General features: G+C 39.5%; 2 protein-coding genes across 2 annotated transcripts; one reads left to right on the top strand and one right to left on the bottom strand.

Annotated features, from left to right (window-relative positions):
- Positions 1 to 305: 305 nt before the first annotated feature.
- On the top strand, positions 306 to 13,488 carry LOC103524755 (tyrosine-protein kinase hopscotch). Its single transcript, XM_026820054.1, has 12 exons — positions 306 to 689; positions 1,977 to 2,330; positions 2,639 to 2,909; positions 5,609 to 5,808; positions 6,285 to 6,544; positions 7,717 to 7,836; positions 8,290 to 8,506; positions 9,076 to 9,235; positions 9,488 to 9,739; positions 10,508 to 10,787; positions 11,658 to 11,879; positions 12,496 to 13,488. Exons 2-12 carry the CDS (start codon positions 1,992 to 1,994, stop codon positions 12,806 to 12,808), a joined length of 2,634 nt encoding a protein of 877 aa, XP_026675855.1. The 5' UTR covers positions 306 to 689; positions 1,977 to 1,991; the 3' UTR covers positions 12,809 to 13,488.
- Positions 13,489 to 13,683: 195 nt separating this feature from the next.
- On the bottom strand, positions 13,684 to 19,708 carry LOC103524756 (thioredoxin domain-containing protein 6-like). The gene is made up of 8 exons (XM_026820055.1): positions 19,576 to 19,708; positions 19,102 to 19,210; positions 16,164 to 16,267; positions 15,733 to 15,804; positions 15,378 to 15,494; positions 14,927 to 15,023; positions 14,304 to 14,515; positions 13,684 to 13,752 (listed from the first exon to the last, which is right to left on the bottom strand). The coding sequence occupies exons 1-8, from the start codon at positions 19,588 to 19,590 to the stop codon at positions 13,684 to 13,686; spliced, it is 795 nt and encodes a 264-aa protein (XP_026675856.1). The 5' UTR covers positions 19,591 to 19,708.
- Between the last annotated feature and the right edge of the window lie 1,854 nt (positions 19,709 to 21,562).

Here is a 21,562-nt window from a genome sequence, read left to right on the forward strand (position 1 = left end):
CCATCCGCCAAACTGCTTTATTAAAGAGCGCTCTAGCGTCGAGAAAAAGAACTTTCTGTATACCGGGTGGATTAAAAAAATCTTTTCTTTTTTTGTAAAAGAAAAAAAAACGCTTTTTATAAAGTTTTCGATTATTCTTATGCAAATTAAAATTCACAAAATTTATAATCAATGGTGTGAAATGATATTTTTAATCAAAATCTGCAAAATTCTGATTATCATAACAGTCGTCGCTTATCGCTTCATGTAGACGCGGCTTAAAATAAATGATTACTCAACAGGCGCGAAATTTCAAAAAATTCAAGTTAAAAAATTCTGCGAATTTTGAGATTTTTGAGCAAAATGAGCAAATGGCCCAATAGAGAAAAATAGACTAAAGCAGGCCAAATCAAGTCAAGTTAATGTATTTTTCGTTGTAATTGGATAGCTTTCTATCCCTCTAGCTTCTCCCATCGTCTAAATTTTTACTTTATTCACGGTGTTTCTTTATGGTGCGTGCAGTAAGTGTTTTGCCAAAATTACCAGATTAGCACAAAAACATGAAAACACCGAGATTCATCAACTGATAAGGAGAAGAGTAGAACTACAGTTGTCTTATCTCAAATGATAAGTGATAATCATCTCCAATTCCAAGAATCAATACTCTGTTTCTTAATGTGGTGAAAGAAAAGGCACCTAATGTAAATCCAGTGAGTATCAAATTTCACCACTTGTTTGATTGAGTTGTACAGGTAGGTATGTATTTGGAAGTATTGTATCTTTGAAGCAACCTCCGTGGCCGAGTGGGTATCACACTAGGCTTGCATGCAGGAGGGCTGGGTTCAATTTCCGGCAGGGCCAAGGTTTTTTTTTGGCTCTGTGCTTGGAGTTTGGGGTGCACTCAGCCTCGAGAGGACAATTGAGTAGCTACTTTAATCGAGTAGCAACTGGTGCCGGCATTACCAGAGTAAAAAGAAAAATTATAGATATATGTCAGAAATAGTACAGGAGGCTCTTAGTAATGCTGTGATATCCCCAAAAATTGTGAAGAATCTCTCAGCTTCACCCCAAATAAATCAAGATTTAGATTTTTTATTTTTAGAAGTATTATATCATTGAAGGAAGGGTAGAATCCAGCCTTGTTTGCTTGGAAGGTAGTTTACCTGCTTTTGAAATGCCAGGTCATGGCATGGGTTTGATTCCCACCTGGAGCAAACTGATAGAATGGCTACATGAGACAAATCTTGCCTACCTAAGTTAGCATAAAGATAACCTCTGAACATCTCTTATTTTGTTCAGTTCATGGTTTAGGATGTGAGTTTTTGATAGTTTTCATCAAGATTCAGGGTTGCTTTAGGCAGATTTTTTTTTTTTTTTTTCATACATTGAATGGCCCCCATTGCAGGGGCTGCATGAGTTGGATTGATACCAGAGGTATTCTCCATGAAAGCTAGGGAAGCAGTGCTTCTTGTGCTCCCCTGTGACCTATCCTTTGTTATCTTCCTATTTTACATCAATCAACCATTTAATTTGTACAGAGAAAAATTATTGTTCTTCACAAGACCTTACTTTTTTTAAGCACTGAAGAGTTATCAGAGGAATTTCTCCAAAAAATATGATGATCTAAGCAAAAAAGTAAATTTCCACAATGTAATTAAATTTACAAGCATATATTATAGGTTAAAAGTGTTTGAGTATGTTTGATCACTCTCATTTACACCGGGGAAATATTAAGCTATAGTTAGTACCTACTGTACTTACTTACCTTCAACCTTTCAAAGATTGTGCATAGTAGGAAAAAGTAAGTTTGTAGTTTAAAAAAGAAAAGTTAGTTTTCATCAGAGCATTGATATAAAGAAAGTTAAGATTGTACACTGTTCATCATCGGAGAAATAGGACTCTGATTATTAATCCCTTCTTCAAATAAAACACCTAATAAAAGCACAACATGTACTTTGTCATTGCCTTAATTTTCAAACATATTTTTTCTTTTGCAGGATACCAAAACCATCATGACTCTGGACACCAGCAGCTCTGATGTTCTCGGAACCATTCAAGTCAAACTCCTCAACAATGACACTCCCCAGTCCATCCCCTATACCAAAACCACCTCGGCTGAGACCATTGTTCGTCACCTGTGCAAACACCTCCATATCAAACCACTCATGGCACCTCTGTTTGCCATCAAAATCTCGAACACTAATATCTGGCTGAACAGTTCGCTTCTAGTGGCATCCAAGATAGAATTCTTTGAAAAATCTCAGCTCATTCTTCGTGTGAGATGGAAGATTAATGATGTGATGAAAATAAGACACTTGGATTTGGCCACTTACAATTACTATTTCCTACAGGTAAATGAAAATGAGTTTAAAAAAAAAAAAACCTGGAACTGTAACAACGAAGGTCTTATCGTCCCGAAATTGAAGAGAAAAGGAGAACTCAATAGGAGAAAGCCAGCAAATGGACCTTATCTAACATTTACCCTGGACGGGAATCGAACCAATTGAAATAGAAAAAAAAACGAATTCAACATATATGACTCATCATCTCATCAAACACTCATACCGTATTTTTTTTAAAAAAAAAAAAAACAATCTTTTTTTATTTATTTATTTATTTATATAATAAAATAACCTAATATGACTCTTTTTCCCCACAGGTACGTGATGATGTGTTCAACAGTAAGATAGACGAAAATCGTAACGTGGAAAAGTACGATGATAAAGTGCTAGGCCTAGTGGTGGCAGATATGTACAGAGCTATACTAGAGGAGGGCAAGGAATTTACTGACGTCATCAAGAACTACAAGATGTACACGCCCAAGAAACATATGGATACGCTGCTGAGTCGGGTGTTCAGAGTGAAGAATCTGCTGAACAATAATCTCAAACGACTCATTACGAGCTTGGAGAACAAGAACGATTTGCAAGGTAAACGAGAAACTGGAAATATTTCAGACCTAGCATAGGTACTACTTGCAACTTTTTATGTTTCATCGCCGTTTTTATTTCGTAGCAACAACTAACAGCTAGACTCGTGTGGTCTGTGTTGTAGCGTATCCACCTTTTAGTATGCCTCCCATAAGAATCACAAGATGGGCGACACAATGGTTCACATTTAGGTTTCAGCACGAGGAGAGAAATATTTAAATCTAATGAATATTTGTTTGTTTGTGTGTTTGTTTGAACTTTATGCCTGGCCAAACCGCTCATCCGATTGCTATGAAACTTTGTGAACTTATTGCTTGCACTCCAACCTTAGCAGTTATTCCTTTCTTCTTCTTGAAGTTCCTCTTCTAATGAAGCGAAGGTTGGAAACCAAAATGGCTAACCAACGATTTCTTGCTGCTCTCAAAAGTTGACAGGTGTTGTAGTCAAACCAATCTCTCAAGTTCTGCAACCAGCTTATTCTTATACTTAGGCCTTTCTATCTATGATTGTCCGTGGCACAAGCTGCGGCTTTTACGGATGGGTATACCATTTGTTGAATATGTATTTATTTACCTACTTATTTACCTATTTACTAGCCGAAATCGGCTAGTCTTAAGGCATGGCCGTTCATGTCACTCATCCATTTAGTGGTCTTGCTCGGCGTAGCTTAACAAAAACGAACCGGAAAATAGCCTATAACCTTTCACGGGAGTGCAAGCGCAATAAGTTCACAGAGTTTCATAGCAATCGGATGAGTGGTTTGGCCAGGCATAAAGTTTGAACAAACAAACACACACAAACAAACAAATATTCATTTTTATATAAATATTAGATTTGCCTATATTGAGAGATTTGTATCGAACTACAAATAAATGGAAACTTCTTAAATAAATAAATAAATATGTACCTACAATATTTATTATTTCTATTCTTAATTTTTCAGACCGAGGCGGGTATAGTGCATGGTAACATTAGATGTCACAATCTACTGGTATCTTGTCACACTGAGGATTCATTTGTAGTCAAGTTAAGTGATCCGGGACTCAAGACTTCTTATTCACAGAATGAGTAAGTACATTAAATTCTAGCTCACTTTAATCAGGGTTTTGTTAATAATCAAATCATAAATTTATTTATTAATTATTATTATTATTATTATTATTATTATTATTATTTAATAATTAATAATTCATATAAAAAAGCTTTATCACTAAAAGTCAGTGTAAAAAGGTTATTGAAGTGTGGAAATTGATTACAAAGGAGGCACTTAGCAATGCTGTGATATCCACAAACGTTGTGAAAAGGCTCTGATTTGCTACAAATAAATTCACGATTTAATTTTTGATTGATTTCTCTACTTATTCGGTACTGACTAATAGTCAAAATTAGTCAATATAAGGACTGAACCTATTTGTTATTTTCCCATTACAGGTAAGCGGAAAGTTAGCAAAGGCGGCAAGACTGAAGTGTATCCGGGGGTGTGGAAAACGGATCGCAAAACCAAAGTAGACGTCTATATGAAACAGCTTATACCTCAAGTTCAGGAAAAATGCCTCGCTGTAAGTCTAATAAGGCATTTAAGCACCCTAATTAGAACTTCAACTTTTCTATACAGCACATAAGTCAAGTCTAGACTCATAGACGAAAGGTAAAGTTCTGAGAGTTATATTGAAAAATAATAAATGGAAACTTAATAAATTAAATTAACCAGGATTAACTGTTACGGCTGAGGTTTTATCGTCCCGAAATCGAAAGGAGGACGGGATAGGAGAAAGCCAGCCGTTCCGGGAACGATCCTTATCTACTTAGGACAAAGTCCGCCCCAATTGGGAATCGAACCTACGAACTAGCGCTTACAAGGCAGGCGCACTACCCTCCAAAGCCTAGTTAGGCTGGCTTAATATTGACTTGTTCCATTTACTATGTTTTTTTTTTTTTTTTTTTTTTTTTTTTTATGGCTTTCTCTCATTCACCGGTGGCTTTTCCTCCACCGTTTCTTTTTTTTTTTTTTTTTTTTTAGGACTGGCTTACTCTCATTGACCGCTGGTGTTTCCTCGACTGTTCCACGACCGTGAAATTATTCGGCGTCACTCTATCGAACCCCGTGTCCATGATTTGTGAGTCCTTACCGTATGGAGCTCTGGATATGTACTTGCTCAATAATGTCAAGACTGTACAGGAAGTGGATCTAGTCCAGGCAGCTACGTGTCTGTCTTCTGCTCTCTGGTATTTGGTAAGTTTACATACCTTTTTAACTGGACTACTGTAGTATCGAACCCCGTGTCTATGATTTGTGAGTCCTTACCATATGGAGCTCTGGATATGTACTTGCTCAATAATGTCAAGACTGTACAAGAGGTGGATCTAGTTCAAGCAGCCATGTGCTTGTCTTCTGCTCTCTGGTATTTTGTAAGCTCCTTTTTAACTGGACTATATTGCATTACTTTAAAAAAAAAAAAAAAAATATAATTAAGAACCCCTCATTGAAAAAATATCTAGTATGCCAGCTGCCAGCCATCCGATTTCAATGAAATTATTTCCTACAAGAACGGGCATGGATTTCGACTAGTCTATAATAAAAAAGAACATTTTTTTGGTATTGAGCCTCGAACCCGAGACCGTCTATATTTTAACTTGTCCTCCTAGTCCTAGACAGTCTAAATAAAGCCCTATACTTACTTGGTTATGTCACCTGACAGGTAAAATTGATGCGGTATACGTGAAGCAATGCTACCTGGAACAATTTGAAGAGCTATGTCCTAGTTATCTGAGTGAAGACTACAAGATTATCATTGAGGATATCTCGGGAAAAACGCGAAACCAGGCTAATCTACGAGTGAATGCGTACTGTCCCAAATATCCAGGATTGTCTGTCACCTATGATGATACCAGTAAAAATGTAAGTTCGTAAAGATTTGTTTTCATACCGTCCTTTTCAATAACTGAGCATAGGACCGTCTGAAGATATTTAAGGAGAATTATTGGCATTAATTCAGCGCCACGCATTATCGTCCCAAAATCAAAGGGAGAAGAAGGACAAGATGAGAGAAAACCAGCCGTTCTGAGAACGACAAATATTTGTTTAGGATAAAATTCTCCCCGTGCGGGAATCGAACCCGCGACCTGGCGCTTACAAGGCGTACTACCTTCCAAGCTAACTAGGCTAGCGGTTTATTTAAGTTTCATGGAAAAAAGAAGAAGAAGTAATCTACCTACTAGCAAATTATACAGTAGAACCTTGATATAACGTAACCTGATACAAAGTAAAAATCTCCATTTCCATTCCATTAAAAATAGGAAACCTTTTACGGAAAAAACAGTATCTACATACATATTAAGTAATAACAAAATCATTTCACTATTTTTCCCCCACAGCGCATTCACCTGTGCAGCATTGAGGACCTCTGTTTCATATCTATTTCACACGACGCTCAGTTTGGCAACGTCGAGATCTCACGCAAGAACGGCGTTCCTATTTACATCAAGATGTATTCCGTGTACGATATGATCTCTCTGGTTTCACTACTGGATGGCTACTATAGGCTACAGGTCAAATGGACGTTTAACCTGTGCAAGGATTTACCTAGTCCGTCCTTACAGACATTGTTACATCTCAAGTGCCATGGACCCATCAGGTAAACTTCTTAAATCTTATTTAGGTATCTTTTTTTTTTTTTTTTTTTTTTTTTTTTTCCCTTGAAAAATGGCCCAACTCAAACTGGGTGAGGTTAATGTGACTAAATACCTAAGTTAGCAGTTCTACACAATACTCATACAGTGAAATTACCCTTTTCCCCCTTTAAATTTCATATTTGTAATCGATTTTCTTACTGCTTATTTTCTTACAGACTAGTGTTCTTACCACCAGAACATCACTCGTACATCAGCATGGAGAAAGCAAGGAAAAGTATTTGGTCCGATGTATGGGCATGTGGTACTACACTGTGGCAGATATTCTCGTATGGAGTGTATCCAGATATTTCTGCTCCTCTCTCTGAACAGGTATATCTATCTTTTAGTTATTATTATTTGAGAAAACATAAAATTATTATTTGATAAAAATTATTATTTGAGAAATCAAAAAAAAATCAATAACTTCCACCACAGCAAGACCCAACAGCAAGGGGTCTGAGGAGAGAAAGGCCGACCATTCTTCTAGGATGAAGATATACTGGCATAAGAGAAAGCAAAAACCATAGACCCATAGAGTTAAGAATTCCGTGGTCCTTTGAGGCCGAAACGAAAAAAAAAAAAAAAAAAAAAAAAAAAAAAAAAAAAAAAAAAAGTGTAGGCTGAGCTTCAAACAATTCACCATATTGTTCAAGAGTATGAACTATGTATTTATTATATCCTTGGTGGCATGGAAGGCTACTTGTACGGACATGACAATGCCATTGCTTGTGGTATTTATTATACACTAGCTGAAATCCTTAAGGCATGGCCGTTCATGTCACTCATCCATTTAGTGTTCTTGCTCGGCGTAGCTTAACAAAAACGAACCGGAAAACAGCCTATAACCTTCACGGGAGTGAAAGCAATAAGTTGACAAAGTTTCATAGCAATCGGATGAGCGGTTTGGCCAGGCATAAAGTTCGAACAAGCAAACAAACACACACACATTCATTTTTATATATTAGATAGGTACCTTTTTTTAGTTTTATCTAAAGTGGAAGAGTTGAAACAGTATGGAGCAATAGTATAAATTAAATTTATTTTGTATTAACTTCTCTCCATTCATGATCTGGTGTTGAAGTGGTGATTTCTTTGTATTAACTTCTCTCCATACATTCTGTTTCTGTTATTAAAGCGGTGAATTTTCCTATACAAAACTAGAAGAGAGGAGGAACTGTGACAAAGGCTGCTACATACTACGCGAAAGTGATACAGTGTATGGGGAATATTATTTGGACGTGTGCTGTAAACAAGGGTAAGTTGTAAAGCTTGGTTTTCATGTCAACCTTTGTTTTTATAGCAAACGTACTTTGTCCATATTCAGTAGTTATTATTGATTTATTCACTATGTGTGGATTTAAAGAAAAAGAAAAAGAAGAAGAAGATAATGTGACCAGGCAATAGCATGTTGAGTGCACCAGTTCTCGATGGATCGCAACGTTGGTATACGGGTGGGTGAACATCTGTTTAATCGTGTGCTGTAGACCTTTCCCGGGCCCACTCAAGCTGGGTGAGGTTGATGTGAGGAGACAGCATGTCGCCGAATGGATAAAGCTTTCCCGCCACTGAAAACCCTAGCAGCTATACAGTGACGTTATAATGTAAATGTAACTTTATTTCATGATTATCAATATGTCTACAACATTGTGAAACACAAGTCAAACACAAACCCCGTATCAATTATTTATTCTGCATTTTATTTCTCCAGTTCGAAACCCGAAACGTTCAAAATAATTCAGAACGAGGAAGGCCTATATGTGCTACAAATAGGACAGCTTATTCTCAAAGGCATTCCCCCCTGTCCTTCCATACCGGAGTTACTACAGGCGCTGAGAAAACCAGGGGATAGTTCTGAAATTGTTCTGCCTGTGTTTGAGTGTATACCGCCTTCTGAATACGGTATGTATATTTCTGTGAATAAGAAAGTGCTTTTGTGACAGTAGCACTTGGAATGTATCAGTTTCTGACAGATCACTGAAGATAAGAAACGTTGTGCGTGGTTGGTATTTGGACGAGTAAGGTGGTGGTTCGGAAATTGTACTGCCTGTGTTTGAGTGTTTACCGCCTTCTGAATATGGTATGTATATTTCTGTGTACTAAGAAAAAGAAAAAAAAAGTTTTGTATTAATTTTATTTTATTTGACATTTCGGTCTGACATCCCAAGAGGAATAAAATTTTGACCTGTGGAATCACCAAGTCTAGCAAGCAACAATGGCACGTCGACGGCGCCAATATTTACTAATACTACCTACTATTATTGTTTTTTTTTTTTTTTTTTTTTTTTTTTTTTTTTTAACTTAAAATTCTGTTAAATCCATGCTTAAGAAATATTACTTACCCAAGAACGGATAATTTTGGTCGAAATTTCTACCCCAGCACCTCCGGGGTGATAGTGAATGTTGTGAACCAGTGGGCCACAGAGGTGGGCTTTTCACCATAATTAATTATCTCATTGTCATTATTAGAAAACAACTATTTTCTTTCAATTTTCAGTTCTATGTAGAAAACAAGTTCCTCCCGCCACCTAAAGACAACAACTCAGACATCTGTATGGAAATGTACAAAATCATGCTAGGATGCTGGCACAAAGATCCTCACAGGAGAAAACCTGCCCAGGCTCTGATGAGGGATTGTAACCAGATCTTCTATCAGGGTATGTACATAAAATACAAATAATAGAATACCTTGTTTATCCTGCTCGAATGAGACTAAAAATCCCTTTACCCTAGCAGTCTAAACAGGGTCTTGTGTATTTTATGGTTTTAACAACATAATACCACACATAATGTTTACAACAAAAGACCTTGTTTTTTTTTAAAGAGGTTTGACAGACCTACTACTTTTTTTACGTACCTACTACTTTTTTTACATTAAATAAAGTGTTCAATATATTTCCCCATTTCAGTGTACACGTCTCGAACGAAGACCAAGCATGTCTACGAGACGGCTCACCTGGTGTCCGGAGCGTGTCACGAGAACGGTTCTATCTCGTCTCTAGACACCTACTGGTCTTCTGAGTACACCAATACGACCAGCATACCCGATTATGGTCAGGATGAACTGTATAACAAAGAAGTCGAGTGTCTCATCTATGAGGGTAGCACGAGCATTGAGAGCATCTACGATTTGGACCGCAAGTTCCTTGTGGTACTTCAAGGTAAGCGCTTATGGTGTAGTGGTCACTGCGCTCGCCTTGCACGCGGGAGACCCAGGTTCGATTCTCGGCGGGGTCAAAGAATTTGTATCATACAAATGATTGATCCTGTGACTGGCTGTTGGGGGGCCCACTCAGCCTCTTGAGGAGAATGAGTAGCTATTTGTTTGAATGATGTGTTCCGCCATAACTCGCGATTGCCTGGTCCGATTTTGATAAAATTAAATTCGGTACATGAGTTTATAAGATCAAGGGACGTCGATCCTTGAAATTTGGGGTCCCAGAAATGAGGAGGGTTCTGTTAATGTCTCAGCTTCGGCAAAAGAGTCTGAGGTCTACAGTTCACAGAACTACTAGTAGGTATATCGTACAATAAAAAGATGTTCAGTCATACTAACCTTAATCAATCAATCAATATTTTATTGTATTTATACATAAATAGTGTTCTTCTTCTTAGCCTTTTCCCACTCAAGTGGGGTCGGCGTTTTTTGATAGCAGCCTCTATCTGCCTCGGTTATTTACATCTTCCTCTGATAAACCCTTCTCTTCCAGGTCCTATACATAAAGAGTATGTTCACTATTTTAGAAAAAATAATAATAATAATAATTTGATAAGGAGAACCAAAAGGCAGATATATTTTGCAGAACTTCAAAGTAATATCTGCCTTTTGGTTCTTCTTATCAAGTTGACCCACAGAACTTATATATAATGACTTCTGAAACCCTCCAAGAGATTAATAATAATAATCTTCCCGATTATTCTCCCCCCAGGTCGCATAGGACACGGGTTCTATGGTGAAGTATACAAGGGATTCTTGGAGAACAAGGAAGATCTGGATGAGGAACGACAAACTGTGGCCGTGAAGAAACTCAAAGCTCAGAGTGGCATAGACACGAGTTTGCACGACTTCAAACGAGAGGTGGACATCATGAAGAGCTTGCAGCATAAGAATGTGGTGGTTATGATAGGCGTGATACAGGAGCCTGAGTTCTCACTGGTCATGGAATATGTACCACATGGATCTCTGCCTAGCTATATCAATATTCATAGGTATGAAATGGTGACCGTGGCTGAGTGGTCCCGGGTTCGATTCCCGGCGGGGTTCAAGTTTTTTCGGCTCCTTGCTTGCGGGTTCGGGGTGCACTCTGCCTCGTGAGGACAAGTGAGTAGCCACTTTAATCGACTAGCGACCAGTAACTTCATGTAAAATGATGATACGAGTAGATGAGAACTAATAGTAAAGGAGGCAGTAATGTTGACAATTGAGTAGCTAGCTAATTTATTTAGGAACGACACAAAATGCCCAAATGTAATTTAAATGAGAGTGTTCTCACTACGACACGATTTTTTCCCGAACGACAAATGAGAACGGACCTTAACAAACGAAACAAACTACAGTAGAACTTCAATTATTTCAACTCCAAAATAAGTTAAAAATAGGGTATTTATTAACCATTCTGTTCTTTTTTATCTAAATTTTGCCCCCTTTTCCATTGTTTTATACGAAATTTCAATTATTTCAACTTCCCTCGGTCCCAATTAGTTGAAATAATCGAGGTTCTACTGTACTCTATTATACACAGGGATCGTCTGCAGTTATCTCAGCTGATCAAATACGCTCTGGACATAGCAGAAGGCATGGAGTATCTGAGTACCCGCGGTATAGTACATCGCGACCTAGCCGCTCGTAACATATTGGTCGCCGCGCCTGATCTAGGAAATTGTAGAAAATTGTAACTATTCCAGACCGAGTTTCATTCGATCTAGCCGCGGTGGGCCATGTGCCCGAAATTTTATTCAAAGTTGAAACTCTAAATGGCATACAATTACCTTTCAAATAAAGCCAAAATCATGACCATACCTGAAATAGTATGTTTTTTTATGGCATTTTACATATCGGACTTTATTTACCATACACAGGGATCGTCTACAGTTATCTCAGCTGATCAAATACGCTCTGGACATAGCAGAAGGCATGGAATATTTGGGTACCCGCGGCATTGTACATCGTGACCTAGCCGCTCGTAACATATTGGTCGCCGCGCCTGATCTAGTCAAGATATCGGACTTTGGACTTGCCCACGCTCTGGGGGAGAGTAACTTCTATACGCTCAAGACAGTGCGGGAAATGCCGATCAAGTGGTAAGTGGTAACGCGCTTGCTTGCCATGCAGAAGGTCCCGGGTTCGAATCCCACTATCGACAAAAAAATTTGTACTCGTTTTTCGATTGCAAATATTTCAACGGGTTACTTTCTGGTGTTCTCGTGTTGACCGAGCACCTAAGTGGGAAGTTCTTGTGTCTCTTCTCGCCCATCTGATAAGAGGCATACTACGGGATGGGCATGCTACGACACAGACCACATGCGTCTAATAGCAGTGGATTAGACCACATGCGTCTAATCCATTGCTACGAAATAAAAACGGCGGTGGAACAGTCATCTTGAAAAAAAAAATAATAATAATAATAAAAAAAAAAACATGGAGTTGAAGATACCAATGGGATTACATCTTTTAGGATCTGACTCATTGACAGAGTAGTAGTTCACTGTAGATTTCCCCCACAGGTACGCTCCGGAAGCTATCCTGGGCACATTCTCCCGCCAGTCAGACGTCTGGTCATACGGAGTCACCCTGTATGAAATCTTCTCCCTAGGGCAGGACCCTGAGTTATATACAGGGTCTTGCCTTAATTCGGAACCTTAAATAGTAATTTTCTGTATACAATATCGCTAAAATGTATTTGTTTATTTCCTACAGGTACGCTCCGGAAGCCATCCTGGGCACATTCTCCCGGCAATCAGACGTCTGGTCATACGGAGTCACCCTGTATGAAATCTTCTCCCTAGGGCAGGACCCAGAGTTAGATACAGGGGAAGGTGGAGGCTCCCTTACCTCCGACCAGGCGCGGTTTGTCAAAGCCCTAGAGGGGGGCCAGAGACTACCGTGCCCCGACCAGTGCCCGTTCAGTGTGTATGTGACGTTGATATCCCCGTGTTGGCGCCTGGAACCGAACCAGAGACCGACCTTCTCACAGTTGGTGACTATTGTGCGGAAACTGATGAATACGTAGACAGGAACTCAGTGTCCGTAAGTAAGAACACAGAGTGGCGCATCTTGCCTCGCCTTGACTATTTTTGGTTAAACATTTTCAACTCCCAATAGATCCAGCATTTCCGAGCACTTCAAAATCGGAGGGTTTTCTTAGAGTCTCAGCTTGAGCAAAAAGATTCTAAGTGAGATCTGGCTGGACTAATGTCTTTCTACTTAATGAATTCCTATATTTCCTATAAATTGGGTCGGGATTGCTCACATTTTTCATTTTTATATCATTCATTAGATATTTTATTTGTTTTACGGAACTGTCTCCTTGGTCGAACACTGTTAACATTTCTCTTGGTCCTGATTGGAGCATCCAACAAGGTTGAAAAAACACTAACCATGCACCTTCTTGTATTACATATTAGGTTACTCCTGAAAAGTTACCGTGTTGGGCCACGGAGATTATGTAATTTTATTTTATTTCTATTAAATGTTTTCCCCAAGTGTTCTTTTATGTGTCTCTCTCTATTAACAGATTTTATTCAAACTTCTGTCGGTCTCAAAAGAACATCCTCGTCAGCTTACTTACTTCTCATGTGATATATATATTTTATAATTGTTTAATTCTTTTATTACTATTTTATTGTTGTACGTATACATTATTATACATAAGATCTTTTATCCGATTATATTTTAAATGTCTCGTCGAAATGATTTTCTTCAATTTACTTTCCTATATTTTTACACAGGATTTTCCAGAAAAACCATACCCCAAATCAATCGCTCCATCATCTTAGATACCAGCTTGAATTCTGGACTAAATTTATCCTTCTTCCTGATTTTCTTCGCCCTCTGCTTTGTCTTCTCCTTCCCCTCCCTCGCCTTCTTCTCCTTCTTCCTCTCCCTCTATCTCATCCTCTTCGTTGGACGTAGAATCCACTGCTGTCTGTACAACTGGGACTGGTAGTTTTTCTTCTGTGGGTAGAAAAGGAATATTGGTTTAGTATGTAACTTATTTCTTTTGAATTAATTTAAGTCAAAGGTGTGTGAGTAAAGTAGTTTCGGAGGCCATGATTTGGCAATAGCTTTAAATCCGGCCTGAAGGACCCAAAAATTAAAAGATATACCCGTATGTTGACTTAAGACTCCTAAGGGTGAATTTATGATCTTCTAATTTTTTTTGGTCCTTCGCGGGCCGGATTTCAAACTATTGCCAAATCGTGGTTTCTGAAATAACCAAGGAACAGGGGGGGGGGGGGGAAATTGAACCGAAATTTTTAAAACACTCTGATTTTTTTTTCACAAACTACCCGATGCCTTATACCTTACAGCACCCTCACTCAACAATCTCAGCATGATTGGGACGCAGGGACCGACCAGCAGCACGAAATCCGTACATGATCAACTAAGAATATTGCATTTCCTAAGGCAGGGAGAAAACTCTGAGCTGATTGGTGAATACCTTATCTATGGACTATATCGTGTGCAAAACGTTAATAAACTATCCCGTGTATAACAATCTTTACCTTGTACAGATTCTGCTCGGTCAGTTGCAGCTCCTCGTCCTGCCAGACCACGGTACACAGGATCGATTCCAGCTGTGTCGTCATTTCCGCCAGTACAGGACACTCCCCGGTGGGCAATTTAGCGTTGGGAAACACAATCACTATGGTTTGTAGAGTGAGCAGCTTGCTCAGACGTTCCAGAGATCGGAGTCGGTACTTGTTCGAACGTTCCACTGAAATCCGAGAAGCATTTTGAAGATATTACACTAAAGAAGGAATTTTACTATATTGAGCATATTTAGAAGATTGTAACAAAGGATTTTTCTCCATTTAATACACCTCGATAAATGTCATGACTTGAATTGGACCTTAGACTGGAACTACTAATCTTTAGATCCGAAATCCAGCGCGTTAAACAGAACACCACCGGGGTTTGTTAACTACCAAGCCACTGACCTCCACATGTATCCCACGTTAACAGCATCTAGGTGTCTTAAAGTCTTCTGCATTTTAACAACACCCATCTTGTATGTTTTTGTTTAGCATTTTATGTTTGACGGAAGTTGGTAGAACAGGTTTAGGGTTGGAAAGTAATCTAATAGGTAATATACTTATGGGAATATGGGATCTTTCTTTCTACTCACATAACTCAGCAGCCTCTCTCATTTCTATCTCTTTCCTAGCATTTTCATCTCTTTTCAGTTTAATCTCCTCTTCTGGCGTGATGGTGCTGAAGGATTTCTGTGAAAGAAAAAGAAATTAATTGTTAAGATGGCTGTTCTCTCAGACAAATCCTCTTATTTTTCCTACGTGGTGTGATGGTCAAGGCGCTCCCCTAGTAGTCAATCAGGAGGGCGCATGTTCAATCCTTACCAAGGCATGAAATTTTATTCTGAACATTGTCTAACCCTACCACACTTACACCCAGGGACCTCTGGATGAGACCGGTACAGGTGACTGAGTTCCTGGACCTACCCCTGAGACAAGAGTTTGGAGAGGAGTCCTGATCCGCAGCCACTGCTATACAACAACATCCTCAACATTGGTTGTGAATGCATGGGGGCAATCTGCAATGTTGACGTACTCAAGACTTACCTCAGGCCTCTCCAGTTCTCCCTTCATCACCTTGAGTTCCTCGAGAAATTCTTTCTCGATAACTTTGAGAATTTTGGGCGCGTTTGATCCGAACATGACTGTCACTAGTTTGCCGTTCTGGAAAATAAAATGAACTCTTGAGCGGAAGATGACCTAACCGCAAAGGGTGGCTACGCCGCAGGCGTTCTCTACCATCTAACCTCAAGTAAATAATGATAAAATTCCACGCCCATGCCTTCTGATTACCAGGCGAGCGTATTGGCATTTGAATTGGAATTTGAAACATTACCTAAACAAAGAAAAAGAGGATCATCTTTCGTTCTTTACAAAGTTTTAGTGCACACTACATACTTACTCCTATCAACATCCACACAGGTTCGCTTTTGTTTCGAAATCTTTTGAGTTCATCAATGTCGTCAGCTTTTGCCTGGAACGATAACACAGCTAATAAATGCATGAAATTAAAGAGAAGAATTAAAGAGGGAGACACAGTGGTTCTCATTTACATAGGTGCTAGACCGTCAACACGAGAACTGAAGGAAGCTAGCTGTGTTATGTATACCTACTGTCATCTAGGACTTCCCAGTCCTAGATGACAGTAGGTATACATAAGGTAAATTTTTGCAATTGAAACAGGTACGAGTATCGAACACGGGACCTACATTTCTCCATGGCAAATTGGTAATCATGGCAAGCCAGCTAATTACCAACTGGCCCATTCAATTTATTCCCCTTCGTGCAGTGCATATGTACTGCTTTTCTGATACTGTATTGCAGTCTACTTACCATGGCCAAGTGGAAGAACTCGCTTTGGTTGTCCAGCTTCATTTTCTTCAAGTTCCCGGAGATGGCAACACATGGTCCACACCATCCCGAGTACACCTCCACCACTGCGGGGAACCAAGAGTATCAAGACACATTATTTGAGCAAAATAGACCAAGTAAGATCCAAGTTCTTAAAACCTCCCTAATGTATGCCTCAATACATCTGTCTCTCGAAAAATATTCTTCTCTTGTATTCTTCACCGCTTACGTACCTTTCATTTCATTGTAATTGTAGGGGAAGAACATTTCAGCTTCTCTAGATCCCAGTTTGGGGTCAGGACTAATGTACAAGGGGTAAGAAGAGGCAAACTTTAGCAGCGTGTCATCTGCCCACTCCTTTATTCCAACCACCAACTTTGTGGATCTGGAAAAGAGGTTTTGAGCCATTTGGGTTGAATGATTTGGGTACAGCTTTATGTCATTTGATGAAGTTTTTTCCACATCGAACATCGAAGAATTTATTATCATTTAACTTTATGTAAGATTAATTGCGACAAATTAGGTAACTTTTCCCCAGTCGTTTATAGGCTACTTTAGGAAAAAGAAAGTTAAGAAGAGTAGGTACTAGGTATGTATTGAATTAGAACAAAATGGACTAATAGACACCCTGTAGGTAACAGGTAGACGAAATCGATTTGGATGTATCTAGTACATATATGTATCTACTGATACATTCTCATTCTTTCGTCTTTTGCCGATCTACTCGTACAAATGGCGATTAAGTGTTGATTGGAGGCAAAGATTAGACTTGCTTCAGAACTCGAAGAATAGGCTCACTTGATATTGTCTGCAGAACTCACTTGATTCAAAACTCACTTGATTTTGTCATCGGAAAACTTCTGCAGGGATTTGAACGTTTTGGTCACCAGCCTGGCAATCTCAGGGTTGGCACTGTCAAAGTATCCATGCCTGTACACTAGCGTCTTGTTTTCTTCTATCACCTCTTCAATGTCGGCACCATTGATCGCCTCAAATACCATGATCACCTAGAGGCACACAGAACAAAGTCAGTTTCTAAGTTTTAATAATAATATTATTTATTAGATACGCGTTTGTCAAAAATCTAATTGGTAAAATTATTGACCACAAAATGTGCCGAACTAATGTATCTCGGAACCCCTATCCCTATTTTAAGAGAGATTACTTCAAATACTATGACGCTCGGGACACCTTTGATGTACTGAAAGAGACATTTGATCTGCAAAATGAGCCTATCACCCCAGAGACTTTTACATCCATGCCTATCCTGAATCGGAAAAATTTGGTCAGAAAATTTCCGCCCCGGCCTCGAATCGAACCCATCTCTGGGTTGAGACGTTGAGAGTCAATGCTCTTGACACTTCGGTCACAGAGATGGGTAAGAGGTTCTACCGTTCTACAAATAATACCCTAGTAGAAATGATCTTTTAAGAAGAACTCACCGCCAAAAATAAATTCGGCCCGTTTTAAAGTTGAGATTTTAACGGACCGATTTATAAGCGTTTTGTTAAAACCTCGCCGCCAAAATGATCTTACTTGTGGGGGTGGTAGTTTGTCTTCCGTGTAGTTGAAATCCTCAAGTAGTTTATCCGGATAGAGGGCGTCCATAGCTGCCGCCTTCTGAATAACAATGACCGGAGTCCATATGGACGGAATGAGAGAGCCATCCTCCAGAGTGGTCATGAAACTACCACTAATCCTGAAACCAGTGTTGGAGACGAGCCAATTAAACATGGCTAGAGACGATCACCCCGTTGTATTTTCTTTTACTTAATCTTTTCCCACTAAAAATCGACATTTCGTGCTCGGTTCTGGGCGAGGCTGGCAGATTTAAAAAAATCTGAATTTTGTCATCACCAAATCACCATTCGCTACAGCTGAAGCCGCTACAACAACAACAACAACAACATTATAAATAAAGAGGAGTCCCTTTACAACAGCAATAGGCTACAACTACTGTTATAGTGATCAAAATATAAAAGAATGTTCAGGATAAAATGCAATACCTCGGCCTGTATTGAACCCACGTCCTCCTGTTTACCGGGCGAACGTCTTAACCATTACACCACCGAGGTAGGTTCACTATCTATAATTATGTATTTCTTTTGATGAATTCTTTGTGGTAAAGTTTGTGGACTCCTCTACAAAATTGTGATTTTGTCTACTCCTATATGACTTATTTCCCTTCTTACTTACGAATCGGCGCGCGGGTTATTGCAGTCAATTGTCTCATCGGCCTGCAGACCATACATCTTGCAGGCCAACTTGTACTCCATGTCACCCAATGGTAGTTCGGTGATGGGGGCCTCCTCGGGGGCCGCAGGGTCTTCAGGTTCCGGCCGAAACTTGGCCGGGTCAAACTGAATGCAGGCCGCAATGCAGGGCTCCTTGAGAATCAACTCTCGGAGTGTGTCCGGGATTTTGAAGTCGGATTTGAAGAACACCTGATGGAATTAAAAAGTTAAAGAGGCTTTGATTGCGGGAACGGAGAACTATAATGGTTATAGTTCTTACCGTTTAGAAATTGAAGAGAGAAGGAGGGAAGGCCAGCCATTCCGAGAACAAAACTTATCTGCTCAGGATAAATTTCGCCCCGGGCGCTACCTTCCACGCTAACTAGACTGGCTTTATGAAATTAAGTTTTGTTCCAACAATATTATATGTGTTTGCTGTGTGTGTGTGGGGGGGGGGGGGGGGGGTTGAGCTGAATCCTCCTCATCTAAAACTTGAGCAAAATAGCCAAAGTTCGTGTCGACTGAGTTTGTGCCTAGCTGCCTAGTTAGCTTGGATGGCAGCGCGTCTGCCTCTTAAGCGCTAGATCATGGGTCCCATTCCCGCCCGGGACGGACGAAAGACTCCTGTAAAGCTCATCATGGAAAGAGATTCCTTCTTTTCATAGAGAAGGAATATCCCTTCTTACCGACCAGTCCTTTCTTTTCGACCAACATCTTCTGCCAGTCATCATTCGTGTTCACTTCAACCTGGAGTTGTATAGGTCCTCCCTTCTTGGCCATTCGTCCCTTGAACCCCTGCACAGAACAAGAATATCCTAAATAAACTTGGGACGAGTGGGACCCTCCTTTCAACCTTTGGAGTAATAATAGTGCTCATTTATACTGCTCGCTTAGGACTGAAAAGTCCCTTTACTCCAGCAGTAGGCTACTACCTTCTATTCCAACCTCGGCTGGGATTGAAACCACGCCCTCCTGTTTACCAGGCGAGCGTCTTGACCACTACACCACCGAGGTAGGTAAACTGGGACTCTGTAGTAGTTTCCTCTCCCAAGGGGTTAACGTCATTGTATGGCTTGTAACTATTAAGGTTTTTAGTGACGTGGGTCTTACCCTCTATAACTCTATATGGTTAGCATATTATCTACAATCTACATACATACCCCTCTTTTAGCCATTTTACTATGATTTCAAGATCAAGAAACAACTATTAGAAATCGGTTTGCCAATTCCGGTGTCGTGTAAGGAAGCCGAAAACGAACTGAAGTCAAGGGCTGAACGAAATTCACATGCAAAGTACCCGAACGTTTCTCCCTTTGCCTATTTCCATGACTTAACGCTAATTTAATGAAAAAATAATATTCTAAAGGAGTAATAATAAATTCATTTCTGAAACTTTCCCATTTGTTTTATTTTAGTTTAACCCTTTATGATGCATTACACATCTGAACGGCTATAAATTACCCATTTGACAGACTTCGAAGGTAGCGCGTCTGCCTTGTAAGTTGTAAGCGCTAGGTCGCGGGTCCGATCTGTTTAGGACCCGGAGCGGATCCTAAACAGATAAGGTTCGTTTTTGGAAGGGCCCGATTTTTCCTATCCTGTTTTCTTTCTTTGCTTTCGGGACGATAAGACCTTAGCAGTTTATACACATAGGATTAAGATAGGACCCTCTATCCTTGTTAGGTTTCTTGACAGTAGGGGGTTAAATCTTAAAATATTGCTGAAATATCATTCTAATGGATAAATAATTTTGCTGACATTAACCCTATCATGTCACACAAACATCAGAATAAAGAAATAAATTAGAAACCTAGTGTCTAAATTTTGATTACTTGCAGATTTAACGGACTGAAAACTTTGAATTATTTTTGGGTAGGAAAGACCATATTAGAAAAAACCCATATCTCCACACAGGCTCTTTTTTTATGGGGCGAATTCCAATGGAGCAGTTGCAAATGGGTAAAAATTATAAATAAATGGTCGATTCCTATGTAAAAAGTTGGGGAAAATCCAAATCTGAGGTCAAAACTCCGAAAAAATAACTATAAAAGGTCGAAAATTCAATTTTTATTTTCCGTCAGAGTCCTGAACTCTGACGTCAGACTTAAGATGATGCGCAGAAACGTATGCGCACAAACATGAATTGCGCAGAAATGCATGCGCACAAACAGATTAATGTGTTGACTGCGAGGGAGCTTTGCTCGGGACATTTGATGTGACGTCATCGCCTACGGGAGCGTATGCCGTGACGTCAAAGTTTACGATTTACCGGTATTTTTTAAATCGATTTATCTCGGGATCTAGAAGTCGTAGAAGAAAAAGAAAAATTCCGTTGGTCCTCATTTTTCCTGCTCTATGACTTTGAAACATCACCCAAGTAAGCGCAACTGATCTATTCTGTACCAAAATGTCTGTTCCGCGATGGCTACCAAAAGGTTTGTCCGATTTTGATAACACATTGCTGATTAGTTTTTAGCTTTTTGGGCCTTTTTTTACATTTCTTAAATCCAAAAGGAATTAAAAACTATAAAGAAAAGGGATCTTCTTCTTCTTCTTGTTTCTATTTTCCATCAAGGGGGTTAAACCCGGTAAGCTTTTACAATCCTTTGTCACGAGACTTTCTTCTCTTATTTTCATTTAACTTTAGTCAAACCTCCCATTCCATTTTTCTCCCACGACCAAGCGTGCGGGGAGAGCAAGTGAATATCAAAGAGATCGAAGCGATGAACTGGTACAAAAGGGACCTTGGTATGTTCTCTTATTTTCATTTAACTTTAGTCAAACCTTCCATTTCAGTTTTCTCCCACGACCAAGCGTGCGGGGAGAGCAAGTGAATATCAAAGAGATCGAAGCGATGAACTGGTACAAAAGGGACCTTGGTATGCAATATGGGGGCACGGTTATTTCGTATCGCGTTTTCTAAAGGTCCTAAGTTTGATACCCGCCATCGACTGATAAAAGGCATTACTATGGGTCTAAATAGGCGTCCGCAACGGAGAACCGACCCAAAAAAAAAAAAAACATGTTAATGAATGGAAGTGTCCTCAATGAAGCCTTGACCATACTACCGACCCTCGTAGAAAATCGAGAAATTGAGCTGAGTATTTTTTCTGTGATGGTCGATAATCTCGGCGAGGGTCCATGGTC

The sequence above is a fragment of the Diaphorina citri genome, unplaced genomic scaffold, assembly GCF_000475195.1.
Source record: "Diaphorina citri unplaced genomic scaffold, Diaci psyllid genome assembly version 1.1 scaffold118, whole genome shotgun sequence".
NCBI classification, from domain to species: Eukaryota; Metazoa; Arthropoda; class Insecta; order Hemiptera; family Psyllidae; genus Diaphorina; species Diaphorina citri.